General features: G+C 56.4%; 10 protein-coding genes across 10 annotated transcripts; 5 read left to right on the top strand and 5 right to left on the bottom strand.

Moving 5' to 3' along the window:
- Positions 1-11: 11 nt before the first annotated feature.
- Positions 12-1,375, top strand: SCHCODRAFT_02516144 (uncharacterized protein; the record flags this gene model as incomplete). Its single annotated transcript, XM_050343348.1, has 7 exons — positions 12-271; positions 320-346; positions 408-435; positions 494-686; positions 749-788; positions 845-948; positions 1,011-1,375. The coding sequence occupies 7 exons, from the start codon at positions 12-14 to the stop codon at positions 1,373-1,375; spliced, it is 1,017 nt and encodes a 338-aa protein (XP_050198039.1).
- A 394-nt stretch (positions 1,376-1,769) lies between these two features.
- Positions 1,770-2,328, top strand: SCHCODRAFT_02705824 (uncharacterized protein; the record flags this gene model as incomplete). Its single annotated transcript, XM_050347005.1, has 3 exons — positions 1,770-1,883; positions 1,949-2,056; positions 2,170-2,328. 3 exons carry the CDS (start codon positions 1,770-1,772, stop codon positions 2,326-2,328), a joined length of 381 nt encoding a protein of 126 aa, XP_050198038.1.
- A 725-nt stretch (positions 2,329-3,053) lies between these two features.
- On the bottom strand, positions 3,054-4,459 carry SCHCODRAFT_02516143 (WD40 repeat-like protein; the record flags this gene model as incomplete). Its single annotated transcript, XM_050343347.1, has 6 exons — positions 3,054-3,284; positions 3,338-3,608; positions 3,663-3,725; positions 3,769-4,011; positions 4,065-4,290; positions 4,351-4,459. The coding sequence occupies 6 exons, from the start codon at positions 4,457-4,459 to the stop codon at positions 3,054-3,056; spliced, it is 1,143 nt and encodes a 380-aa protein (XP_050198037.1).
- A 290-nt stretch (positions 4,460-4,749) lies between these two features.
- Positions 4,750-6,896, bottom strand: SCHCODRAFT_02516391 (uncharacterized protein; the record flags this gene model as incomplete). The annotated part of the gene is made up of 6 exons (XM_050343351.1): positions 4,750-4,773; positions 4,872-4,916; positions 4,954-4,988; positions 5,395-5,436; positions 5,539-6,774; positions 6,827-6,896. 6 exons carry the CDS (start codon positions 6,894-6,896, stop codon positions 4,750-4,752), a joined length of 1,452 nt encoding a protein of 483 aa, XP_050198036.1.
- A 1,077-nt stretch (positions 6,897-7,973) lies between these two features.
- Positions 7,974-9,359, top strand: SCHCODRAFT_02672468 (uncharacterized protein; the record flags this gene model as incomplete). The annotated part of the gene is made up of 3 exons (XM_003027849.2): positions 7,974-7,986; positions 8,031-9,124; positions 9,174-9,359. 3 exons carry the CDS (start codon positions 7,974-7,976, stop codon positions 9,357-9,359), a joined length of 1,293 nt encoding a protein of 430 aa, XP_003027895.1.
- An 837-nt stretch (positions 9,360-10,196) lies between these two features.
- On the bottom strand, positions 10,197-11,041 carry SCHCODRAFT_02705821 (uncharacterized protein; the record flags this gene model as incomplete). The annotated part of the gene is made up of 4 exons (XM_050347004.1): positions 10,197-10,539; positions 10,591-10,682; positions 10,732-10,797; positions 10,847-11,041. 4 exons carry the CDS (start codon positions 11,039-11,041, stop codon positions 10,197-10,199), a joined length of 696 nt encoding a protein of 231 aa, XP_050198035.1.
- A 788-nt stretch (positions 11,042-11,829) lies between these two features.
- SCHCODRAFT_02705820 (uncharacterized protein) lies at positions 11,830-12,398 on the bottom strand (the record flags this gene model as incomplete). Its single annotated transcript, XM_050347003.1, has 2 exons — positions 11,830-12,219; positions 12,285-12,398. The coding sequence occupies 2 exons, from the start codon at positions 12,396-12,398 to the stop codon at positions 11,830-11,832; spliced, it is 504 nt and encodes a 167-aa protein (XP_050198034.1).
- Positions 12,399-12,776: 378 nt separating this feature from the next.
- Positions 12,777-14,140, bottom strand: SCHCODRAFT_02515856 (uncharacterized protein; the record flags this gene model as incomplete). Its single annotated transcript, XM_050343337.1, has 7 exons — positions 12,777-13,141; positions 13,204-13,307; positions 13,364-13,403; positions 13,466-13,658; positions 13,717-13,744; positions 13,806-13,832; positions 13,881-14,140. 7 exons carry the CDS (start codon positions 14,138-14,140, stop codon positions 12,777-12,779), a joined length of 1,017 nt encoding a protein of 338 aa, XP_050198033.1.
- Positions 14,141-15,514: 1,374 nt separating this feature from the next.
- On the top strand, positions 15,515-22,463 carry SCHCODRAFT_02516089 (cysteine proteinase; the record flags this gene model as incomplete). The annotated part of the gene is made up of 33 exons (XM_003025909.1): positions 15,515-15,601; positions 15,649-15,705; positions 15,753-15,827; positions 15,889-15,957; positions 16,009-16,083; positions 16,140-16,160; positions 16,427-16,531; positions 16,574-16,711; positions 16,763-16,891; positions 16,997-17,017; positions 17,123-17,172; positions 17,273-17,333; positions 17,398-17,459; positions 17,524-17,581; positions 17,632-17,812; positions 17,847-17,947; positions 17,997-18,156; positions 18,211-18,414; positions 18,465-18,585; positions 18,634-18,883; positions 18,931-19,440; positions 19,635-19,847; positions 20,146-20,205; positions 20,250-20,329; positions 20,466-20,493; positions 20,552-20,784; positions 21,039-21,129; positions 21,189-21,225; positions 21,258-21,384; positions 21,474-21,636; positions 21,840-22,034; positions 22,088-22,255; positions 22,380-22,463. 33 exons carry the CDS (start codon positions 15,515-15,517, stop codon positions 22,461-22,463), a joined length of 4,014 nt encoding a protein of 1,337 aa, XP_003025955.1.
- A 1,071-nt stretch (positions 22,464-23,534) lies between these two features.
- On the top strand, positions 23,535-25,795 carry SCHCODRAFT_02672465 (uncharacterized protein; the record flags this gene model as incomplete). Its single annotated transcript, XM_003025910.2, has 8 exons — positions 23,535-23,631; positions 23,687-23,864; positions 23,931-24,022; positions 24,088-24,205; positions 24,371-24,644; positions 24,802-24,924; positions 25,374-25,574; positions 25,646-25,795. The coding sequence occupies 8 exons, from the start codon at positions 23,535-23,537 to the stop codon at positions 25,793-25,795; spliced, it is 1,233 nt and encodes a 410-aa protein (XP_003025956.2).
- Positions 25,796-26,001: the final 206 nt, after the last annotated feature.

Below are 26,001 nucleotides of genomic sequence, written 5' to 3'. Positions count from 1 at the left end.
CCCTACCATACATGGTAATCGCCTCTACCATACATGGTAATCGCCTTGATGCTGCCGTGGGCGCGGCACAGCACATGCGCTCGGCAGATGCCGTCGGTCGGCCTCCTCGACCCTTCCCCCATGATGTCCCAGCTCCCTGGCTCAGAGGTACGGTTTTCCAAGCTCCCCCTTCCTTGCTTTCTTCAACGAAGCACAGCGCATGCAGCGCTGCTCGCATCTCCGGCGTCTGGGGCTTTCGTGGGGCGTGGACGATCGACGGCAGTGAGATTAGGTGAGCGCCTGCCTGCGTTCTCTCTCGACCACGCTCACGCACGAACAGCTGTCTCGCCGTCGTTGCTGGACATGCGTCTCCCCTCGGCGCACCATGTCGTCTCGCTCTGAAGTGGTCGCCGGGTTGACTCGTGCAGGCAGGGCGCGATGAGGCGAGGGTCGCAGGTGCGTACTTCGCATCTCCTTCTTTTGACCACCGCTGACCAAGATCAGGCTCCCACAGGCTGGCGCCTCCCTCCCCAGCTCCCCCTCCCGGCTCCCGCAATCTTCGGTCTATTCTGGCTCGCCCTCGGGCTCGATCGACGCGTCGGGCATCTCCCAGAAGCCTCGGCGTCATGCTGGGGATGCGCCGCGTCTGTGCTGGCGTGATCTCGCGAGCGTCAGTCACGGCTGGCCTACCGCCCTTGAGAAGATCCGTCTCTCACGCTGGCGCCAGGACCGGGGTCCCGCCGCTCCGTGCGCCCGGCTCTATGCGTAGGACGACCGACCGCATCGATGGCGGCCTGTCGTGCAAATGAGTGCGTGAATCCGGGCTCGTCCGCGTCGAGGCTCGCTCTAACGTGCACTTTCTCAGCGCACCGGACCGTGATCAGCGTAGCTCATCTGCGCTTGACTCGCCACCGGCCCTCTCGGCGATCTCCTCCCCCGCTCGTCAACTTGCGCCCCGCCCCTGCGCTTGTCCGACAACGCGGACAAGATATCCACGATAGACCAACGTCTCACTCGATCACCATGGTCAGCAGAGACCGCCAGCGGGTTCTCAAGAGTGCTCGGCCTCGGAGCGACCTCCAGCTTGCGTTGGTGTGCGACGAAGCTGATCTTGGGACTTCCATACAACACATTTACGCCTTGCTCTGTAATATCCATCTGCTATTCCACCGTTGGCTGGCTCAGACGTCTGATGAGCCCGTCCTCCTCACCCGCCGCTGAAGCCGCCAGTGCTTTGACTTTGACCACCTTGCCCATCGGCAGTGATCTCTGCAACCCGAAGGATACCACGACATCGATCTTCGACTTTGTCAACGACGAGCCGTTCGCTGCGACGTTGGTGACCGTGCGGATGTTCAACTCTGGACGGGGCAGGCTCCCAACGACCGTCGACTAACGCTACTTTCACTTACGCCTCCCCCCTCGCCCACGCTACGTGTACGGCTCCGGCGACAGCCAGTCCGCCTCCTCGCACACCCTCCGAATCGCGCGCACCGCGTTGGGTCGTCGCCCAACGTCACCTGTCCCTTGCCATCGCCGGTTCGTGAGGCATGAGTACGATGATCCCGCGGGCGTCCTGGACGAATGTTGTCAATGCGCCACGACGACCTCGAACCTATGGATCACCATCCTCACCGTGCATATCTAGTATCACCCAGCGCCTCTAAAGTGCTTGCTCACGGCTTCCAGCACCTCTGTCGCTGAACGGAGGCAGGCGACGTTGCTCTGCGTCAGTGCAGATCTGTTGGTTCTGAAGGAGAGCTCCACGTCGTACGAAGCTGTTGGTGGTCATGAAGTTGGCGGACGACTGCGGCTGGCGCTGCTCGGCGATCCAGAAGACCATCACGCAGGCGCGTAACCTACGGTTACACAAGATGGGGTTTGGCGGGTACGGGCGAAGAGGCGTACGATCCGACGCTTGCTGCGATGCATCTGCCAGAGGTCCTGATGAACCGTCAACTGCTGGCAGCAAGGGCCTCGCTACTACTACTACTACTACTACTTGCTGCTGCGGTCGACCTGTCGCGCGATCGAGCCCGGGGCGCCTGTATCGACGTCCAGGTTGGTGGAGACCATGGTGAGTCGCCTGCGTGTTTCGTTGGCTGGGACAGCCATGGCCTGCCCGTCCACCTCCACCTCCCTGTCCTGCTGCCGCTCACGCGCCTGCTACCGCGTCTCACGAATCTTCAGCACCCGCTCGCGACGGAGTGGCGGCGTCTCGAAGACCTCTTCCGGCTGGACTCGATAGTGTCGACCCTCATTGAACTCGTGCATCCCCGAACGCTCGATGTCGCCGAGCGCGTGATCAGCGATGTCCTGCGCGAGCTCGTGAAGGCACTGTGCGACTAATTCAAGCCCCGATCCGCGGACTTCATCTTCACGCACATCGCGATCTGCATCACGGCCGAGCTTCGAGTAAGTGAAAGGAATCGGCGACTGCTGACAATGAGGCTGATATTCGAGGGATAGTATGCATCATCGAACCTGCCAGCGATGAGGGAATCGTCTGCGGGTGGAGGGTGTTTCCTCCATAGTCCAGGGCCCAAAGACGACGCCGGCGCTTCACGCTCGGGTCTTCTTGCAGCGAGTGCGTTGGTGGGGCAGGATGCACTCGACTTCACGGAGAATAGTCCAGGGGAGCCGTGGGGAGCTTCTTGGACGAGGCGAGGCCCGCAATTGACATGTCGGCTACGAAACTAACTCGCGTACAGGCGATGCTGGGGCTTTCTCCGATGCTGCGTTGGGTATCGTCCTCACGAAGCGCACACGGACCTCCGTTCCCGGGCCTTGGCGGTCGCACTGCGAGATGCTCTCGATGGTTTCCGCACGCTCCCGCGTCGAAATGGTCCATTCATCGTCGGGCATGAAATATACTACACGCCTCCTTGTTATCCACCTATTCAATGCAGACTCGACAAGCATCGACTGGCGCAATGGTTACCCCATCATGTGGGATGAGCGCTGTGATTGTAGGACAGTTGCGGCATTGGAAGTGCACGATAGGTCTACATTCATGGTCACCAGAACCGCTATAAGACGGAATGATACAGTGAAAAAATGGCTGAATTGCTGAATCACTGTCCTCCCCCTTCGTCGTTATGCGCGTAGTACCCATACATATAGATGCCAAGCATGCAAGCCCAGTAAATGCAATAAGGCAGGAATACCTTGCAGCAAGCAATGCAACGCCTCGACATTCTTGATCCCGGCAACGGCGCTCTCTTCCTATAAATGATGATGTCAGTGGCCTTCAGTATGCTGGACCCCGCAAAAGCCAGTATATGGCCTTCCGCCGTAGTGCATGTCTAGGCGTGGTACATCAGCTTCAGTCAGAAAGGAAGCGGACAGGACTACACACCGCTACAGGCTGTACTAGTCCTCCTTTAGGGTAGTCCAGAACCTGAACCGTGGAAGGGTTGTTGACGTCGTAAAGCACTGCATGACCGTTGTCTGTTCCTGCCAGCAGGACTTCGCTACCCTCTCCAAAGGCTAGATGCATGGGATACAGGATGCTGTTCGCGCAAGGAATCGAAACTGGCGGTACATCGCTGCTCATGGAGACGATCTCGATGGATCGGCCTGTATATGCTGCATAGCGTTGTGCGACAGGATCGAAAGCGACTGAAGCGCTTGATGACATTGTCAGACATATGCCAGACGCTTCGCGTTTACAATGGGCTTACATGAGTCGGGGCGCGTCTTCCCTAACGCCTACCTTCATACCCGATTCACAATCGTATCGTGAGCTGTCAAATCATAAGATTAGCTTTCTGATCTGTGTGAGACCACACTTGCATTATACCGCCAGCTCGATCAAAAACTACGAGAGTGTGGCCGAGTTGGTCAAACTTGACGCGTTGGGGAAAGCGGCCTTGGTCTAATGTGATGATGAATCTTTCGAGGACAACAGCGTTGACGGTGACAGTCGACACAACAATAGTGCCGTTGGTCAAGGCGGCAGCTATGAGAGCAGACTCGTCGGCAGGGACTTCGGCATGATATACGTCCAAGGACACGACCTCAGTCGCGCCGCTCAGCTTCAAGCGCTTCGAGCGCACGAAGGCCTGGAGTTGTGTAAGTCGTACATATGGCAGAAGCTTGAACAAGCACGCGCCTGCTTAGTCTCGTCGAAAGTCCATAACAACACGTCCCCGAGCTTGGAACATAGGACCAAGATCTCGACGCTATTCTCGACGAAGAACAACCATGCTGAGCGAGTGTATAGATGCTTCTCGCGATACTCAGCACGAGAGTCAGGCACAGTTACTTTATCCTGTCCTCCCACATTCCATACAGACACCCCGTCGTAGCCTGTCATTGAGCCAACACGATCGTTAGATATCAAATATCAGTGCAGTCTGAGACGCTGACCAGTGATTGCTAAGTATTTCCCCCTTGGAGAGAAGGATAAAGAGGTTATCCCGTCCTTCTGATCAGGAATCGTCGTCCAGTATGTATATTCGGACGAAGGCCGGGCCATGGACGTGGACGTGGAGTGGCCTGCGCAGAAAATCTTCGTGAGCTTTCGTGAACTGACGAGTCAGTGTCGGAGCCAAATCAATGATAGTTCGATAGTCAGGTTGGCTGGTCTCACCTCAAAGTGTCGTCTGCGCAGTGAATACGCGAGGAAGAGTCTGCGTCAAAGAGAGTATCGTGTGACCAGAACGCGACTGTGACATGCATCAAACCACGTGTGGCATCGGCCCGCAGGTCGACGCCTCGGCTGCTTCGGCTTTATGTTCTTGAGGGGACCAGTCGGGTAATTCCAGTTCAAGCGAAGCTAGCTCGCGAGCCCTAGGACGCGTCTAGAGAAGGCTCAGGAATGTAGAGGGATATGTCCCTATGGATCAAGTCTCGATGACATGAAGAGTGGGAGAGAACCCAGCACTCACTGCAACGAGGGCTGGGGTTTGTCGGAGTCGGCCGCCCGCGGCGAGCTGCATGTGGCGGCATCACGTGTGTAACGTGACGCACACCCACAGCCGCCCACATGCGTGCGGACCGGCCGACTGAACGCTGTAGCAGATGACAGGTCCCGCCCCAGGCCCAAGGAGAAGGGCCTGAAGCAAAGCCCGTGCTTCCCCGAGCGTTAGCGAGTGTGAGAGGGGAAGAGGAGGGCGGGTAATCGGAATCTGGCTTCAGGAGTCTTGAGGCGATGGAGGTCAGAGCGGGGAGGCGACCACGGCCGACGCTAACCCTAACACCGCGAATCCTTCGGACGCGGCGACGTCACTGGGCTATATCCGGGCTCGCAGCGCCTGCTTCGCTTGACTCCCACTAAGTCCTCGTAAACTCGGACTCAGCTCACAGCAGTCCAGTCCGAAGCTCTCCTAAGTCCGCAACCTTTCGCCGAGTAGCCTAAACTGCCTCTCTCCCCCGCCCCACGGGAAGCGGCGACGTGTGCTTGGAGCTCACCTTCAGTGTGATTGCACCATTCCTGTCGAGTCATGAAAATAGCTGAAAGCAAGGGGAGAAGGACGCGTTCGAGATCAGCATATGCAAGCAGAGCATTACAAGGATCGTAGTCTAGGTGTACCTATGCCCCTGCCAGTCACTTACCGGGCTTTGCCGCATCACCCCCCTTGCGATGCTCAGGGCTGAACTTGTAACCCGGATACTGGCGTTTAAGATCCGCCTTCAAGCGGTCTGCGAGCTGCTGATAGTGACCGCGACCCGCTTCCGAGAGCTCATGCCGGGCGCGATCGCGAGCTGCAGCGCGACTGACCTCGCGGTGGTTACGCTCGGAGGCGTTCGCCTTCTGCTCCTTCCAGTATTCGGATCTGAACAACATAGAAGAGTTGGGAGGACGTGGTATGTGGTCGTCACCGCGACGGCGGGAGTGCGAGTTCGAGCGGGTGGGCGGCTTGTAAATCTTGTCGTTCTCCGTGATGGTCCAGCCCAAGTTTGACCCCTGCGCAAAGTTGTCGTTGCTGGCAGCTGGGAAAGACTGCTCTGACAGCGAGAGCGTGGCGTTCCCCACGGTGGCGCTGGAGCTCGACTCTGCCGCCTGCGTGAAGACGTCAGGCAGCGAGCGTGTCTTTGCCGTGCGCGCGCTGCCGACGAGCGAGTTGGATAGGTGGGCAGGCCAGAGCCAATCGGCATCGTCGCTAGACATCTCCGGGAACCGATACCCTGCATCAGACCAGGTGGTAGTCATGGCGGTGGGCTCAGGGGGAGGGTTGGGGAGGTCAGACAGCGACCGCGACCGCGTCGATCGCGAGCCGCCGAGGAGTGACTTGGACTGATGCGGAGGCGCGTGCATGCTGACACTGCCCTCCAACCTCTGCGCCTCTTCGAGACCATACACCTTCTCCATGGTTGAACGGGACTGAGGATCCGACCAATCGGCAGGCATGAGCATGGGGGGCGTCGGCGACTTCGCCACTCGGCCGTCATCTTGCGCGACAGATGATTGTTCGCGCGAGTCCTTCGTCTGCTTGTGTTTGGCTGCGTTGAAGTATTGTTCCCGCTCCGCGACCGTGAGGGCCTTCCAGGCAGCCGTTGCGACGTTGCATATATGCAGGCAGCGGCCGCGGATGCTGGCCACGTCAGCGCTGAACTGAGTCTCTAAGAAGCAAGCCAAGGCGGCTTCGAATTCGTCCTCGTGCTCGTTCGAGCTCAAGTCTGCAGGTGTGGATGCCGAGGCAGGTGGTGAAGAGCGGGTCGTGCTCGCAAGGGAAAGGGCCATGCTCGCAGGGGGAGGTGTGACAATGGTCGTATCCGTCTGTGGCGCCGCCGGAACAGAGTCCTGCTGAGCAGAGTTCTCATTTTCCTCCTTCTCCGGCGAGGATTCCTCTGAAGAGTGGTGTGAGGGAAACCGCGGGTACCTGACAAGGGAACTACTCACTGTAGTTCGGAGGCGGGCGCTCGAATAAGCGCACAGAACGTCTGGAGGGAAAGCGTCGGTCAGCCGGCATGATAAAAGCGATGTTGAGAGTAAGAGATCGCGGGGAGAGAGAAATAGACCGGGCGGCCTGCTCTAGCTAGACGCATCGGGGGGTTTTTGTATGGCACGAATCGCCTTGCCCGCTGGGGATATAGACGGACGTCTCTGAGAACGAGAAAGGCGTATCAGTATATAAGCACGGAACCATGTCCTCGAGGTCTTCATCACACACGTTCCAATCCTGCGTGCAATGTATGCAAGGCACTAAAGAAATTCATGGCGACATACCGACAACTTGGGCAATTTTGTGCAGCTCAAAGATGGTCGTTGCGATAGAGGCTAGAGTCGAAATAAAGAGGAATGAAGCGCTGACAGCAACGCACTGGCGGACACACAGATGGCCACGAGCTTCGAAGGGAGGCTACAGTGAGTCATTGACGAGTTTCTCCCGCGCTCGAGACTGGGCGGCGGGAGCGTCATGAGGCATCGGAAAGAGTTCTACGTGCTGCGCGCCTTTGACGATGAACTTCCGATAAGACATCGCCGGAGTTTGTCTCATGAAAGACTAGCGCGCATGTTCCGGGGGTGGAAAGTTGACGATGCGTGTCGAGCTTCGTTGCATGCACGAGGTCGTTTGGTACAAACAGGGAGCCGACGTGCTGAAAGCAAGCTATCTTGTCGCGAACAAGCGAAGGAGGTAGAAAGAATCAAATCCAGAAGCAAGGTGATATTTGTGACTTCTTACTAAGGGGTAGAAGCTGGAAGTTACAAGGAAGGGCCTCTTGCGATGCCTCAAGTTCCGGCAACGTCCGAGGACGTGATGGCCAATTTCCCGTCATGGCACCCACGTGGCTGCCGCCCGAGGGCTCGGCGCCTCGTCGCCTGTACTCCTTCTCGTGCTCTCCTCGCCTCGCTGACCACAGACGGGGTACATCACAAAAGCATAATGCAAGACTACCATGGCTACATTGTCCTCCAGTATCACACCCTGGGCGATTCTTTGCGTCCAGAGAGCGGAAGAACTGAAGCCGCGATTATAACAGCAGCATGTCAAGCTGTCGCAGTCTGAGCGCGCCCCTTCGAGGTCAAAGCCACGATCGCCCGCAAAATGGGACCTCATGGTATGTGAACAGTGACCCTCTGTTCGTGGTCTGACGCGTCCCAGAACGCGACAGCAAGCAACGGACTCACCTTCGGGCGCTGCAACATCTTGCCCCTCCCCAGAGACGCGCACATCGAGACTACTTGGAAGGAAGTTCCGATGACTACGCCTTCGCTCACGCCCCTGACGAACTGTACGGCTATCCACCTTCACCGCCCTATCCCGCGACAGTTCATCAGAGCCATGCTCAGCCGTTGCTACCACCTCATATAATTCCTCGCGTCCTCTACGGCGCTGAGCGCCGCATACACCACTGTACTCAAGATCATCCATACGTTTTCCCAATGAATCCGTATTATGGACCCCCCCTATCATCGCAAACTCTACCAGCACCTTCACGATATCGACCGCGACGCAAAGACAGGAAGTCACACATTCCGCGCCCGCCCAACGCATTCATGCTGTTTCGCTCTCACTTCCTGCGCCAGACGCATCATGTGGAGAAGCGCCAGCAGCATCTGAGCCGTCTGGCCGGCGAAGAGTGGCACCGGCTCCCTGGTTCAGAGCGCGACAGGTGGACGCAGCACGCGGACTATGTAGCGCAGCGACACCAGGAAGAGTTCCCGTACTATAAGTATACACCGCGACGAAGGGGTGGTGGTGGGACCAATACGGACTTCGAGCACACATCGGCGCGATTGACTGTACTCGCATGCGATGCCAACAGCGAGGGCTCAAAGGACTCGTACGGGATACGGGCCGATGATACGCTCGATGACGAACAAACTTCTAGGCAACCCGCGGCGCTGACCTTGCCTCCACTGCGGTCGTCTTTGCCTCACCTCGCCTCCCGACCACCGCTGATACTGCCTGCGGACATCGATCCGCCAAAGACCTCGACACCCCTTCCAATGCTCCTCGAAGCGTCCATCCCCTTTCATCAGGGCTTCCGACCTGGTGCCGCCCCGCAGTGGTTGTCGGGAGAGGCAGCGGACGATCGCCCCGCGTCTGCCGCCGACCTAGTACCTCTGCGGCGACAAGACTTCTCCCAAGAATTGCTACCACAGCCTGCTGCGCCCACAGCCGTCTCCCAGATAGTACACGGGCGGTCTGGGCTCGATACCAACGTCGATGTGCAGAACCTCTCCCAGGTCGCGGTACGCTCTGGTCCGATACAAACTTCGGCGCACTCACACATGCACACAGGATGTATCGAGCGCCGGCTTACCCGCGTACGCTGAGGCCCCCATGGTCTTAGCAAACGAGCACGAACCTTGGGCATATACGTCGCATGGCGCCGCCGAACAGAATGTATTGAGCGACCTCCCCTACTCATCCGTTTTTTCCTTTGCAGCCGACCACTCATGCAGTGGGCCTTCCGTCTCGATCTAGATTCTATGTTCGCTGGGGCTGTCATCTTCGTAGATAAAGCAGCGAAAGGACTGGCAAATGTGTTTCCATAGCGTTCATAACATAGACTATAGCAGCAGTCTGGTAGGTCCAGACGTCAATGGCAGTTGCTATTCGTGCACGTGTTCAGTGATCCGGCTCCGAAGCGGCATATTCCGAACCAAAATTACAAACATACAACTGTCCCACGGTATCTCAAGCTTTCAAGCGTTGTCGGAACCTGACCCCAGTCTTCGAAAGAATGGCCGTCGTTGATCGATGGTGATCCCGCGAACAGCAAGTGAGAAAAGTGGGAATGTCCCTTACGACATCATAGAATCGGCCTGCGATCGCTTTCGCGACTCCATCAGCAATAACCTTTCATACGTACGCTGGAGTAGCCTCTATCCGCGGGGCGGAATGGTGAAGGCCCCGGAAGGGATGGATGATGACTGCCCGTGGGCGCACTACTGTACACACAAGCATACGGCTGGGCCAGACGGTCCGGTCGGTCTAAACAGCTCCGTCCCTCGCCCTGTAGCCCTACCCTAGGGCCGGTATCTAGGATGCTCGCTTTGTTGCCTTGTGCACGCGAGAACACTTCCCAGCGACGGATCAGGAACGCCGTGAGGGGTTCGAAGGTACAAAGACCAGAGATTTGATCCGTCGATACGCACGCGCGAGTCACATGAAGGTTGAATTTGTGCTGGCCAATATATCACGTACAAGCGATGTACCGGAAGGAGATCACGCAGCGAGAAGCCCGGGAAGAAGGGCGATGGTAGCAGTCAGAACATCATGTATTTCGAGTGAAAGCAGTGGAGCGTAATCCGAAGAGTCTTATCCGCGTTTTTGAAAGCGGCGACGACAGGAGCGACTGTACGTGTACTTGATGCGATGCGTATATATATGCATAGGGCCATACGCAGCCTCACCAGCTGGACGTGGAGGGCGAGGCGGCGATGGCGGTCGCGGCGGGGGGAAACAGAAGAATTTCTGCAGAGGAGGTACAGTCACTGCGTTCGCATTCGCCCACGCCACAGCCTGCGCGCGAAGCTGGTAGCACAAGGGGAAATCTTGATACAGAGGGATGGCCGCCCGACACAGAGGACAGTTTGCACTACGCTGAGCGTGGTAGTGGGAAGACAAGCACGCCTGGCAGAATACGTGCCCACAGTTCAGCCTAATAGGACATCAGTGGTGGTTCACAAGAGGCGGTGGATAATTGACGCACATGCGAGGCAGAAAATTGGGCTCCATGCAAACTGGGCACGTTATTGCGGTTCTCTCTCTCTTCGATAGTTCATCGAGCTGGCTCTTGGCGACCTGTATCCGTCTTTAACCTCGTACAAGAAATTTCGATCGAAGAACATACCTGCAAATCAGCTTGTATGTCCTCGAAGGCCGCTAGGACTGTGTTCGTAGAGCTGGGGCTAGCGTTCTGTGAGGCAACTTAGTCTGATGCCAAATGGGAAAAATCCAGACCGTACCTCCACAAGAACGTATTCAGAGTCGTCAGAGATTTTAGCGATCGCGTTGTGCGTGATGCCACGAGCCCTGGACTTCTTTGGGACACCACGACTGATATCGACAGGTTTCGTCTTGCTCGGTGGGGAGTACGGAGCTGCGTCAATACGAGCGCGGACGGAACTACGCCCAGACTGGCGTCGGAGGGATGGTGTCATATCAGAGAGCTTTCTCGTATTGGGGAGCTATGGCTGAAGAAGCGCGCAATTTATAAGTACGCACAGGATGTATTTCATTGGGCAGGTTGACAAAGACCTTGAATCGCAACAGATGTTGAAGGGTGTGAATGGGACCGATTGAAGAAGAAAGATCTTTCAAGGCGTTTGACCACGAGGCCATTGTTAGGCGTTTCCCGTTGATCCGTTGGAAAGTCCATGCATCAATCTCGTCCCCATTGATCCGATCTAAAGGTCAATCACGCACGTTTGTTGGTCATCATCAAACGCGTGAGCCTTGCTTCTTCTTTCCGTCTTCGTTTCCATCTTTACGATGCAAGCACCCGAAGGCTTATTCGGTGAGGCTTTCTCCTTATTTCCTCTTTTCAACTTATTGTCCTTTCGACTCAAACACCTGCATATGCCGGATTGTAGGGTCGCGAATTGTGGCAGTATATAAAGTGCCTTCGGTGTCGGCCTCGCATGTGGCTCCTCTGATAGCTAACTCATCTACACGACTGAGCACCTCCTCCTCGCTTGAAGATCAATGAATGAAGACATACAGGACGCGGACACCAGCTTGGCGGGCATGATAGGGCGCGCGAAGGCGGCCGCTCGTGAACTCATGACATTCCTTACCCCACAGGTACTTACGTTGGGAGAGTGACGAGAAAACCCTCGAATATCAGCCCCATTTTCAGCAGCCACCGATTCCATGAACTCACTCGAAGCTCGCTCGTGATGCAGATCGTGGTGTGTGCGAAGATGCATTCCGTGGATCCGGGCTTGTGTTAGTCGCGCAGTGCTTTCACGAGCTCGCGCAGGACATCGCTGATCACGCGCTCGACGACATCGAGCGTTCGGGGATGCATGAGTACAATGAGGGTCGACACTATCGAGTCCGGCCGGAAGAGCTCTTCGAGACGCCGCCACTCCGTCGCGAGCGGGTGCTGAAGGTTCGTAGGACGCGGTAGCAGGCGCGTGAGCAGCAGCAGGACAGGGAGCAAGAAGGTGGGCGTGCAGGCCATGGCTGTCCCAGCCAACGAAACACGCAGGCGACTCACCATGGTCTCCACCAACCTGGACGTCGATACAGGCGCCCCGGGCTCGATCGCGCGACAGGTCGACCGCAGCAGCAAGTAGTAGTAGTAGTAGTAGTAGTAGTAGTAGCGAGGCCCTTGCTGCCAGCAGTTGACGGTTCATCAGGACCTCCGGCAGATGCATCGCAGCAAGCGTCGGATCGTACGCCTCTTTGCCCATACCCGCCAAACGCCATCTCGTGTAACCGTAGGTTACGCGCCTGCGTGATGGTCTTCTGGATCGACGAGCAGCCCCAGCCGCGGTCGTCCGCCAACTTCATGACCACCGACAGCACCGTACGACGAGGAGCTCTCCTTCAGAATCAACAGATCTGCACTGACGCAGAGCAACGTCGCCTGCCTCCGTTCCCCGACAGAGGTGCTGGAAGTCGCTGAGTGATACTGGATATGCACGGTGAGGAAGGTGATCCATAGGTTCGGGGTCGTGGCGCATTGACAACATTCGTCCAGGCTGGCGAGACGCCCGCGGGATCATCGTGCTCATGCCTCACGAACCGGCGATGGCAAGGGACAGGTAACGTTGGGCGACGACCCAACGCGGCGCGCGCGATTCGGAGGGTGTGCGAGGAGGCGGACTGGCTGTCGCCGGAGCCGTACACGTAGCGTGGGCGAGGGGGGAGGCGTAAGTGAAAGTAGCGTTAGTCGACGGTCGTTGGGAGCCTGCCCCGTCCAGAGTTGAACATCCGCACGGTCACCAACGTCGCAGCGAACGGCTCGTCGTTGACAAAGTCGAAGATCGACGTCGTGGTATCCTTCGGGTTGCAGAGATCACTGCCGATGGGCAAGGTGGTCAAAGTCAAAGCACTGGCGGCTTCAGCGGCGGGTGAGGAGGACGGGCTCATCAGACGTCTGAGCCAGCCAACGGTGGAATAGCAGATGGATATTACAGAGCAAGGCGTAAATGTGTTGTATGGAAGTCCCAAGATCAGCTTCGTCGCACACCAACGCAAGCTGGAGGTCGCTCCGAGGCCGAGCACTCTTGAGAACCCGCTGGCGGTCTCTGCTGACCATGGTGATCGAGTGAGACGTTGGTCTATCGTGGATATCTTGTCCGCGTTGTCGGACAAGCGCAGGGGCGGGGCGCAAGTTGACGAGCGGGGGAGGAGATCGCCGAGAGGGCCGGTGGCGAGTCAAGCGCAGATGAGCTACGCTGATCACGGTCCGGTGCGCTGAGAAAGTGCACGTTAGAGCGAGCCTCGACGCGGACGAGCCCGGATTCACGCACTCATTTGCACGACAGGCCGCCATCGATGCGGTCGGTCGTCCTACGCATAGAGCCGGGCGCACGGAGCGGCGGGACCCCGGTCCTGGCGCCAGCGTGAGAGACGGATCTTCTCAAGGGCGGTAGGCCAGCCGTGACTGACGCTCGCGAGATCACGCCAGCACAGACGCGGCGCATCCCCAGCATGACGCCGAGGCTTCTGGGAGATGCCCGACGCGTCGATCGAGCCCGAGGGCGAGCCAGAATAGACCGAAGATTGCGGGAGCCGGGAGGGGGAGCTGGGGAGGGAGGCGCCAGCCTGTGGGAGCCTGATCTTGGTCAGCGGTGGTCAAAAGAAGGAGATGCGAAGTACGCACCTGCGACCCTCGCCTCATCGCGCCCTGCCTGCACGAGTCAACCCGGCGACCACTTCAGAGCGAGACGACATGGTGCGCCGAGGGGAGACGCATGTCCAGCAACGACGGCGAGACAGCTGTTCGTGCGTGAGCGTGGTCGAGAGAGAACGCAGGCAGGCGCTCACCTAATCTCACTGCCGTCGATCGTCCACGCCCCACGAAAGCCCCAGACGCCGGAGATGCGAGCAGCGCTGCATGCGCTGTGCTTCGTTGAAGAAAGCAAGGAAGGGGGAGCTTGGAAAACCGTACCTCTGAGCCAGGGAGCTGGGACATCATGGGGGAAGGGTCGAGGAGGCCGACCGACGGCATCTGCCGAGCGCATGTGCTGTGCCGCGCCCTCGGCAGCATCAAGGCGATTACCATGTATGGTAGAGGCGATTACCATGTATGGTAGGGTGGCTGTGCCCGCTGCGTCGGCGTCCGCCCGAAATTCACCGTTCAGGCCGTTCGACTCGCACGCACGCTCGGGCGAGGGGGCACCGCCGCGCGTTCTTCCTAGCTTATCCGGGCTCGAGCCGGTGGCTGAAGCCCCAAGTGCTGTCGCCCAGGGCGATTACGGTGGCCACGAACTTTCAATCCTGCCTCTTGCCATTTGTACAATGATTTATTCTACGGCTGTCAGATCTTCAAGACGATCTGCAGCGAGCGCAACTTCGGCAGACGGCCCAGGTAAGGTACTGTCACGTACGAGCCCTTCCAGGCCACGTGAGCCTTATTGAACCAGCACAGTACACAGGTAATGCACAGCAGAACGAGGATCAAAGCCTTCACGGTTGATTAACGCGACGCTGACAATTAGGGCGAGTGGACACACCAAGACTAGCCACAGAATACGCTTCAAAACGTCCAAGGTGGTCCACTTTCTCGTCGGTCTACCCCCACACTGACGACAGTAGAACTGCGTATTCTGGTCTTGGCAGATGGCGCGGAATTCCTTCTGTCTAGGAGTGAGCTGCGCCTCGCCCGGAAAGGTACCTTCGACTCACACTCAGCGTGTGGCCAAGGGATATCAACCCTTGATTGGTAATAGTAACCTTGTTCTGCCCTTCTTGCCACACAAGGCCATCGGACGATGTGCGCGACGAGGCGCGGCTCGGAACAGGCGTCATGGTCAAAGAGGCTGGCGATGCAGACGGGCTTAGTTATGACGATGGCCAGAAAGGATTAGTTACGATGACGGACGCGCAAATGTCCTTACTTATATACAGGCCCAGACAATGCATCTTTGGATCGATCTCTGTTCGTCAAGGTGTTTTGATCGCGTGTTATTGAGGGAAAGGACCATCGGAATGGACGAAGGCACTGCAATGAACTCAATGCAAAGTAAATTTGTCATTTGACAAAGGTTCAATCATCAATCAGAGTAGCAAGGATCAACGCGCCATCGCAAGAGGTTGGCAAGAGGCCGTAGCGGTAAAGTGTTTTCACGTGTTTGCGAACGATCGATGCCGCTGACCCGGATGATCCGGGGCCAACCTTGCACGTGTTCATATTGGAGACGCTCAGTAGTCACCCGAAGTATCGAGGGCGCTGGGGATATCTTTCCGATCTTGACGCACATTTTGCAACTCCTCAAACCAATGATCATTATCTGGACAAACCAATCTTCTTTAATCTCTTTCAGTCCTTTGGGTCCGTTTAGGGACCTTACCGCTTCCTTTGCTTTCAAGGGATGAACGAGCTTTGTGCTTTGAGCTATTTTTCTCTCCCCACTTTATAAACCCGGGGCTTCTCGACTCAGAAACTCATATTGGACGCCATGGGAGATAATATGGCGCGGCTGGCACCTGCCTTGGAACGACTGCAGGACGACGTCACGGACCTAGCTAGTATATTGTATTCGGAGGTACGTGTGTTCCCTTCATGCCAATTCCACCCTGATCAAAAGTACAGACCCCTTTTTCTGAGCGCAATCACGCCGTACTGAATATCCTGACTGATTCCCTCGAGGTTCGTCCTCTAAATCCGACTGTCGAGTCTTCATCGAACTGCTGCAGCAATGCGTTTGGAAGGCCTCATGCTCGCGGATCCGTCGCATACCATCGACCAAAGAGCTTTGCGAGGACATAGAGGTATGCTCACCATTATCTGTTGCGTCCTGGACTATATTCTGATGGGAATATCCTCGTCCAGTATCTACAGCACTTGCTCCGCACAGACGAGTCTATCGTCTCGATTAGAGCCGCATGCTCTAAGACAGAGGTACGGGCCCAAAATTTGGTGCCTACAAGTGACGCTTTATGTCGTATACAGCACCTCATCATTGCTCCGTCTCCCAGTGCCCAGCAGCGCGAAACGGTTCAAGGCGCCGAGTGGTGCCGGCTTGAGGTTTGGTTGTCCGCTAATAGTCGAATGTGATCTGAATCAGGCTCAAAACATTGCAGGAGAATGTGGAGACGCTGCAGGTATGTGCTTCTCGGACCCTCTCAGTCATTTTCTTACTCTATTCGCCGACGTAGGACCTCTTGACAGCGAGCTCCGAACGTCAAAGAAGGCTGAAAACGGTCCTCAACGAACTACAACGCGAGAAAGCTTCGCTCGATACAGATACACATCCATCCGATACGAACCTTCTTTCTGATCTCACGCAACGGGTGGATTTGTTGGATAGAATTCGCCAAGTTCGTATCGTCTTTATACAAAACCTGGCTGCTGATAAGCTTGTTTGAAGCTTTACTCTGAAAAGGTCGAAGCCAACGATCTACTGCTCAAGTGTGTCGAAAGGGAGAAATACCTGAGATTAAGAGAAGTTCGCAGCAGGGTCGACGAGCAACGCGTAAGTATCAGCGCTTCGATTCTCCGATGAACCTCACAGCAGAATCAGGAGTCTCTCGAGCTAGCGAAAATCCGGTTCGACGATGCGGAACAAGCTCGTCTTATCGAGTGCCGTCGGTTGACGCGCGAGATTGAAGCTCTCCGTTGTAGTGCTGATCAGCAGCAGCGCAACGTTGTCGAGGTAAGGTATCGAGACCCGATGCATGGTTCGGTTCAACATACCATCGAGCAGGACACCGCTAGCCTAACTGATATGATCACAAGAAATAAGGGAACAATACAGGTGCGCGCGACAACTTCCTGTCAATGTCCGAGGGTGATTGGGTTCATCATCGAACAGGCGCTCTTGAGCGAAATTCAGGTATGCGATGGGGTTCTGCAGTGTACATAAGGCATACCGACGCATAATCAGAGACTCACGACGCGGACCACGAGTGGAATAGGTGGAATAGATGATGCCCTTCAGGCGCGGATCATGGCGCTTAAGGTATGCCTGATCATATACAACTTGCAGTGGTACTGAATGTGCTCCTGAGAGCGACCCTTCGCTGAATAAACCGGTGGGATCTACATATTGCTCACGGGTATGCAGCTAAGCAGCAATCCTAGAGCGCAACTCAAACGCGCAGTATGCTTCCGCAGGTTCGTTCAGTCCAGCTTTCATGTCACCTCCGTCTCAGTTGACTGGGTAGAACAACAATGGCGCGAACAACCCCGTCAATGACACCTCTGGGTTCGTTAGACCATTGGCACCCATGGTCGTGTCGGCACCCATCAGCCGTCCCTACCGCGGAATGCCGGGTGTAAGTCCAGCTTCCTCTTATGCGCATATATCTGATCATTTTCAGCGTCTGGCATCGTCCGTAGCCGTACACCATCAATCTCATGGTCCATCTACGCGGCACCATAGCGCTCATGGGCTTACTTCGGTGCGTACGGCCTTTCCTGCATGGCTCACGTTCGACTAACTTGGTAGATGGATGTGTGTTCAAGCGACAGCGAGACGGAGCTGAAGCTCAATCGTTACCTGAAGGCAAAGGAATACCACTCGGTGCGTGCATTCCCTCTACTCAAAGCGCCGACGGTGACAGATATTTCAAGCCGCCTCGGAAAAGGACCGTACGGATGGCTTCTCAACATCTGCCAGTATCCCGTTGCGAGAAGCGGCTCTCATCAGAGCCGTACCAACACAGCGCGGTGCGCAAGAATCGGATGGGCGACAGAGGTCAATCTGTCAAGACGGAATGGATGGGACTCGCGGGGACTCCTGGAAAGTTGCACTGTAAGCAAGATCGCACGCGTATGATGATGCATAGCTCAACGTGAGGGAGTAGCCCATCTCCGATCCGTCTCTCTGGATCTTCCCCGGGGATTGAACCAGCTGGGCAACACGTGCTACCTCAACTCTTTACTTCAGGTATGCACGACACGCCACATCGCGGAAAACACGTACTAATGTCCTCCAGTTCCTCTACACAATCAATCTTGTGAGAGACGCAATCCGTAGCATGACCTCGGATCTCGTTTTTGGCCAAACAATCAGAACAATACCCGACAGCAAAATTGAGAACTATCGGGTGGGCGGCAGGTTAATCAAGCGGTCGGAAATTCTGCGGTCCATGGAATGTGAGGCTTGTGAACTTCATAGCATTTTCAGGTCCTGATTTCTCCGTCTCATAGTCGTCAATGAGCTCGCGGACCTCTTTAACCGACTGCAGAGCGATATGCAGCCTTCCGTCACGCCCAGCGTTACCCTAGCAAAACTTGCTCTGACCACCGGAAACAACGTGGAGAATAACTGCGGCGAGATATGGTCGGTTGACAGGGATGGAGACGTCGCAATGTGGAACGTGGGCCCGCTTAGGGACGACCAGCTGCTTTTGGGTGAGCGCCACCTGAGTTGAATAGCCCACCGTCCCACTCAATTCCCAAAGGCAATCAGCAGGACGCCTCGGAGTGCATGGATCAGTGCACTTTTCAAATCGAGGTTGCTATTTCGGTATACCAGGACGGGCGTATATCAAACCCCGGGATCGAAGTGAAGTCTTTTCGGCGGTATGAATGTGATCATGCGCGCTGGCAAAGGCTGACCTGTCATTCCAGGCTATTCTATGGCACCTACAAGCAATCCTTCGCCGCTTCTTTGCGAGATGAACTTGCTCCACTTGGCAGCGACATACACGGACGCGAGGTCCCTTATACGTATTTGCCCCTGAGCAATCTGGAGGACGGTATCGAAATCCATGACGGCCTCGACGATTTTTTCTGCGACGATGTCCAATTAGAAGGCGTGCCATGCAGGCTGAACAGGGAGCTCGTCGACGTGCCACTCCTCCTGCAGGTCCGGCCTCAGGTTCGTGGACAACTCAGTTCGGTGACTTTGCGCTGACTGCAGCACAGCGTGTACTGTTTGATCGCAAACATCTTCGACCTTACAAGGACCAGAGCTACGTCAAATTCGGGGAAGCCCTGTATCTGGACCGCTATATCCGTGGTGGGGATCCACAAAGGCGTAAGAGGTATAGGGCCATTCAGGATGAGCTACTCGTCTGTCGGAATCGCCTCCGCCAGCTAAGGCAGAGCCAAACGGCCGTCGGCCCGTCCGGAAAAGTTTTGCAGAGGCGGTATGACGACTGGAACGAAGAGATAGGCGACGTCGAACAATTGGCCTTCGCGCTTAGGTTAGAGCGGGAGACCCTCTGGGCTGGTGATAGGGATGTCGCTTACGACCTCACTGGGGTTTTCATGCATCAAGGTGCAGACCATTCGTGCGGGCACTACTACTTCTACTCTCGAAACATCCCCGCGCGTCCAGACGAGTGGTACAAATTCGATGACTCGCAGGTCACGATTGTGAACAAGGCAGAGGTGCTTGCCGACACATCTGGAACTACGGCAAATGCGTACTTGGTGAGTGTCAATACGTTAAACGCGCTCGAACCTGCTTGACGTATTCAGCTTGTTTATGCTCGAAGGAATTCCGAAGTTGTGCGCGCACAAAACCGCTTGTGGAAGACCCACATAGGTCAGGAGAGGTAGATTAGTGATGTATGCTGGGTTGAGAGTACTGTAACTCGCGCGCTACTATGAGATACCGCCCATAGTCTGAATCCTTGGGACAAGCCGGGTTACATGTCGCGTGGACTTACTCAGAACTAATTTTTACCGAAGCCCTGTACCCTTCGCGTTCAGAGCTTGGCGGCGAGGTATTCGATTGGGGGATCGAGGAAGAAAGCGAAGCTCTGCCCGATTATGAAGAGATCAACATCGAGGACTACTTCCCAAGTACCAACTACCGCGACGTCGCTGTTGGGCGGGTCTGATGACGTCGATGTACAGCGTGTCCCATCTACCTACCTACCTACTTGTCATCCTACCTGACATAGCTTGAGATCCTTGGGAGGATGAAATGTGGATTGTGTGCCACGATACTCCTTTACGATGACGGTTTCCCTAGAACGAGAGCGTGCGAGTCGAACGGCCTGAACGGTGAATTTCGGGCGGACGCCGACGCAGCGGGCACAGCCACCCTACCATACATGGTAATCGCCTCTACCATACATGGTAATCGCCTTGATGCTGCCGAGGGCGCGGCACAGCACATGCGCTCGGCAGATGCCGTCGGTCGGCCTCCTCGACCCTTCCCCCATGATGTCCCAGCTCCCTGGCTCAGAGGTACGGTTTTCCAAGCTCCCCCTTCCTTGCTTTCTTCAACGAAGCACAGCGCATGCAGCGCTGCTCGCATCTCCGGCGTCTGGGGCTTTCGTGGGGCGTGGACGATCGACGGCAGTGAGATTAGGTGAGCGCCTGCCTGCGTTCTCTCTCGACCACGCTCACGCACGAACAGCTGTCTCGCCGTCGTTGCTGGACATGCGTCTCCCCTCGGCGCACCATGTCGTCTCGCTCTGAAGTGGTCGCCGGGTTGACTCGTGCAGGCAGGGCGCGATGAGGCGAGGGTCGCAGGTGCGTACTTCGCATCTCCTTCTTTTGACCACCGCTGACCAAGATCAGGCTCCCACAGGCTGGCGCCTCCCTCCCCAGCTCCCCCTCCCGGCTCCCGCAATCTTCGGTCTATTCTGGCTCGCCCTCGGGCTCGATCGACGCGTCGGGCATCTCCCAGAAGCCTCGGCGTCATGCTGGGGATGCGCCGCGTCTGTGCTGGCGTGATCTCGCGAGCGTCAGTCACGGCTGGCCTACCGCCCTTGAGAAGATCCGTCTCTCACGCTGGCGCCAGGACCGGGGTCCCGCCGCTCCGTGCGCCCGGCTCTATGCGTAGGACGACCGACCGCATCGATGGCGGCCTGTCGTGCAAATGAGTGCGTGAATCCGGGCTCGTCCGCGTCGAGGCTCGCTCTAACGTGCACTTTCTCAGCGCACCGGACCGTGATCAGCGTAGCTCATCTGCGCTTGACTCGCCACCGGCCCTCTCGGCGATCTCCTCCCCCGCTCGTCAACTTGCGCCCCGCCCCTGCGCTTGTCCGACAACGCGGACAAGATATCCACGATAGACCAACGTCTCACTCGATCACCATGGTCAGCAGAGACCGCCAGCGGGTTCTCAAGAGTGCTCGGCCTCGGAGCGACCTCCAGCTTGCGTTGGTGTGCGACGAAGCTGATCTTGGGACTTCCATACAACACATTTACGCACTATTCTGTAGAATATCCATCTGCTATTCGACCGTTTGCTGCTCAGACGTGAGCTCGTGCCCCTCACCCACTGTTTGGAGCCGCCGGTGCTTCGACGATCACCTTACCCAACGGGAGCGATCTCTGCAACCCGAAGATCAACACGACGTCGATCCTCAACTTTGTCAACGACGAGTCGGCTGCTGCGAAGCTGGTGGCCGTGCGGCTGTTCAACTCGGACGGGGCAGGCCTGCGATGACCCTGGACCAACGCTACTTCTACTTACGCCCACCGCCCACGCTACGCGCACGGCTCAGACGACAGCCGGTCCGCCTCCTCGCACGCCCTCCGATTCGCGCGCGCCCCGTCGGGTTGTCGCCCGGCGTAGCCCGCCCATCTTCCTTCGATGTGAGGTACCGGTTCGTTCAGTTCTTCCCGAAACGAGCTTCAGCCGTGCAGTCATGCATTATGGATTCCTTAGTGCGTCCAAGCAGCTTCATTGCCAATCCAACCTCCCTTCATCAGAGCCGATCAACCGACAATGGAAGAAAGCGCAGGATGATCAATGCGCTGAAACAAGTCAATGGAAAGAATCTCTTGCTTTGTGACGAGGAATGGATACCGCCTTATAAGATACCTTCCTCAACTCCAGACTGCGTGCTAATCCTCTCCAAGCTTGCCAGGTGCGCTGGGAATATCTCGCCCTTGTCATGGCCTCCGACACCATATCCTATACTCCGTCTCCAACTCTGACTGCGGGCCCACCTTTCGAACCTTTCCCGGTTGATTCCCAACCCATCGACTCAGTCTTGATCGTTCAAGTGGGAAACGACAGGACGGCCCACAGCAGACGCCAGCTTCAGCTCAACGGCCTCAATGTACGTTTCTGGTCATCGAACTCTCGCAAACGACATTCACCAACGTTCGTTAGGAACTCAGGGAATTCTTTCTCGCAGAGTCTGGCTATACTGAGCCACCTGACGACATCGAAGGGGACGAGTTCTGGTACAGGCGTGTTCGCGTGATGTTCGACGGTACGAGCGAGCTCCTTGCTGTAGACCTCGAGTCTTGGGATGGCCTACTCCCGCGCATGGCAGAAGTCCACTTAATGGCTTGTACACCGCCGACTCCTTCAAATGGAAATTCACTCCGAGGGACAACGTGGCGTAACCTCGTCAGTCAATGACCATTTCTTCCTTCCTTCGCCACTGAATATCACTTAGATCATCTCTTCTTGGGCCTGCTCTTTCATCTTGTTATGGCTGGTGATCCATCACCGCGGCGTTCTGAAGCTTCACGTCCCATAGAGCACTGTAATGTTACTACAATAAAAGAGATCCCGGGCTAAGCGTGCATCGGACACGTCATCAGTCGCTAATCGAGCACGTAGTCAGATAGATGAGAGCTAAGGTTCGGAGGAAACCTGTTCCACACTCGTGGTCTCCAGTGGCAAGCACATGACGTTGACCTTCCCCTCTCGTACAGCGCGCGCGGCAGAAGCGCGGGCGTGCTGCATGGCTCGTATGTCACTGTTTGCATGGGCGCCCGCGTCGGGCCCGCCGAGCTTTGTACCATCGCGCGCGAAGGCGGACCGGAGCAACTTAATGCGCCGCGGATTATCATGCCGACCTAGGGTAGTTACCGGCACTGATCAAGGAACGTTTTGCAGGGAGTAACTTGATGGCATCAGGAAAGAAATGTGGTCTGTATATAGGCCGGTACGGTGCGATGAGGTGGAACCGGTGGGCTCACCAGGAGGATAACAGGCATCTTGACCTGCCCGATTCCTGTGAGGGTGCTAACCTCGGCGAGCCCAGCGCGCCCATTCACGCCTAGTCGTGCGAGCTGCAGCATGCCATCGCTTTCCTTGCTGGAGGAAGAATGGCGGCCAGAGACCGCGTACTCCAGACATCAGTCTGTCAGTGCATGGCATATGAGAGCTCAAAGAAATCATATGCCGCGACGGCTGATCGTGAAGTTGAACATGGCCACGCGTGATCTCGGCAACTGCGCGTGATAAGAGTCGCATGGCATCAAGCCGTCACGCAAGTCCGACGGATCACACTGCCCCACGAGGTGCACCGTCCTTTCCCCGCCAACTCCAAGGATCCATCGTATCCAACCATGCGTATTGACTCCGTTCCCTTTATAACTTTGACCATTGTATGTTAGCTGTCCATTGTGGCTTACGCGACCATTAGTGCGCGGACCAATCGTCATTGCCTTGGCGGGCGCATGGAAAACCACGCAAATGAGAACATAGGTCTTTATGCCACTGCGTTCAAGATGGTCTTCGGGCCCTTCAGAGATATAAATGCGAGGCAAAGTCCTTCCTTTTCCTCCACTCTTCACCTCTCACTGTGGGTCTGATATTCTTGATGACTCAGTATACGCAAGTCGCCGTTCTCTCCGGCCAGAAGGACGGGGTCCTGTCCATAGGTTTCTCCGCGTGCGGCACATTCTTGGTGGCAACTGGTATGCTCTAGGCGTGCATTAGTATCACACAAGCAACTGACTCTGCGAATTGAAGGCTATGCAGGTGTCTGTATATGGGATGTAGCAACGCAGAAGGACGTCGCCATCCCCTCGCCTCCGTCGACGCTGACAGAGAAGCACATTTATACCCGCTCGGTGTGGCTACACTTCGAGGACACGGGCATCCCCATTCTGGTACTGGGCTCGATGCGTGGCGATATAGCCATCTGGAAGTGGGTCGCGAGCAGAGGCGTATGAGACACCGTTCTTCGCACGTAGCGTCACTGAACAAAATCCAGGCTTTCTGTCATACAACTCGCATTCGGTGCTCAGAAGAACAGACAGAAGTCTTGTCAATGGACGTTCTTCGTCGTTCTGTACCATGCGACGAGTGGGGCTGCGTTGCAGTTTCCACAGATAATGGCCGCCTTTTGGTCTGCCTTGTCAGCCCCTCAGGGGATCAAATTCGTCGGCTCTTCGTTGTTGACCTGCCTCCGCCCTTCTGCCCGAAGACTGTGAAGTTCGATGCGTCGTCTCGAACAATTGTGGCCTTTAGCGCGACCGGGGGAACGATGTGTGTAAACCTGGCCATTTTCCGTGATTGAGTTGACCTTTCCTTCAAGGGCGCGTTTTGACTATGACACAGGCCATGAGACTGGCCACAGGGACGATGGCCCGGACGTGATGTTTGTAACCTGCTGCATGGCTCTCGGATACCAGACTTACCGTTTATCACCAGGGCCTCCGTTGCAGTGGACCCGACAAAGTCGATCTTCGCCGCCCATACGGGATCCACCATCGAAATTAACCTTCTGAAAAAGCAGAAACACATCAAGAGCATCGACATCGGAGCACCAGACATCTACTATCCCATGTACATGGCGTTTGGGGAAGGCGGGGACATTCTGGTGTCCGGAACGGACAAGGGTCGTGCTTTACTGCACAATGTTGTGGACGGCAGCCTCGTTCAAACTCTCTTTTACCCAAAGGGCGGATTGGTCCAGCAAGTCGCGGTACGTTGAGCTCAGGCTGGCATTCTGTGTACTCACGATTGAGCAGACATGTACTGTGACTGACCTGCATTTGGTGGCGATTGCAGGATCGAGCATACGCAGACCTCCCGACGTCATTTTGTATTGCAAGCCTCGCTCTGAGCACGGCCATGCTCAGATAACCAAGCTGACTGAAGCGCATCGCGATCCGGGCACCCAAGAGTCCGGTACCAGCGCCTTCGAGCGCATGTGCTGGGGTGTTATGATTGCGCTATTGATTGTGTACGGCGCAATCGTGGTAGTGAGTGTTTAGGCAACCCTTATTTCTCCGCTTATGTCTGTGCAGACGCAACACCCCGTTCCCTTCTTGGCAGGAATGTAAACCGCAGGCTGCCGTTCCGGAGTGTCAAGTACAGTAGGGAGTAGAGTTTGACCTTCTCCAATGAAAGCGAAGTAACATGACTAGATTGCAAGAGTGAAACTCGGGGACAATAATAGGCTCCAGCCCCGGTGAACGACAACGACGAGACAGTCAACTGAGAAAAAGCTATACGGGCGCACTGTAGTAGGATCCCAAAATTCAGTCATAACATTTCAAACGGCACCTGGCACCTGTAACCGGAACTCGGCGGCTTCAGCGCCGCTCCGGGATCATTGTTCCAGAAGCAAACGAGATGCTACGACGGCATCCCCAACAACCCACAGATCGTGCCGTCCTAAGGTTGTTCAGCTTAGCAACGACTCCCCCAGGCCATTGTCCGCGAAGTCGAACACAACTGCTCTACCAACGCACTCGGGGTGAGAGGACTCGAGCGTGGAGCGCCAGCGTCGCCGTTGAATGCAGCGATAGCTACGGCACGCCCCTCATGCTATGTCTGGGATAGCAGCCCCATTTTCAGCAGCCACCGATTCCATGAACTCACTCGAAGCTCGCTCGTGATGCAGATCGTGGTGTGTGCGAAGATGCATTCCGTGGATCCGGGCTTGTGTTAGTCGCGCAGTGCTTTCACGAGCTCGCGCAGGACATCGCTGATCACGCGCTCGACGACATCGAGCGTTCGGGGATGCATGAGTACAATGAGGGTCGACACTATCGAGTCCGGCCGGAAGAGCTCTTCGAGACGCCGCCACTCCGTCGCGAGCGGGTGCTGAAGGTTCGTAGGACGCGGTAGCAGGCGCGTGAGCAGCAGCAGGACAGGGAGCAAGAAGGTGGGCGTGCAGGCCATGGCTGTCCCAGCCAACGAAACACGCAGGCGACTCACCATGGTCTCCACCAACCTGGACGTCGATACAGGCGCCCCGGGCTCGATCGCGCGACAGGTCGACCGCAGCAGCAAGTAGTAGTAGTAGTAGTAGTAGTAGTAGTAGTAGCGAGGCC

The sequence above is a fragment of the Schizophyllum commune genome (assembly GCF_000143185.2).
Source record: "Schizophyllum commune H4-8 unplaced genomic scaffold SCHCOscaffold_12, whole genome shotgun sequence".
In the NCBI taxonomy this organism is placed as follows: domain Eukaryota; kingdom Fungi; phylum Basidiomycota; class Agaricomycetes; order Agaricales; family Schizophyllaceae; genus Schizophyllum; species Schizophyllum commune.
Note: the sequence above shows the minus strand (reverse complement) of the source record. Positions and strands in the feature narration are given on the sequence as shown.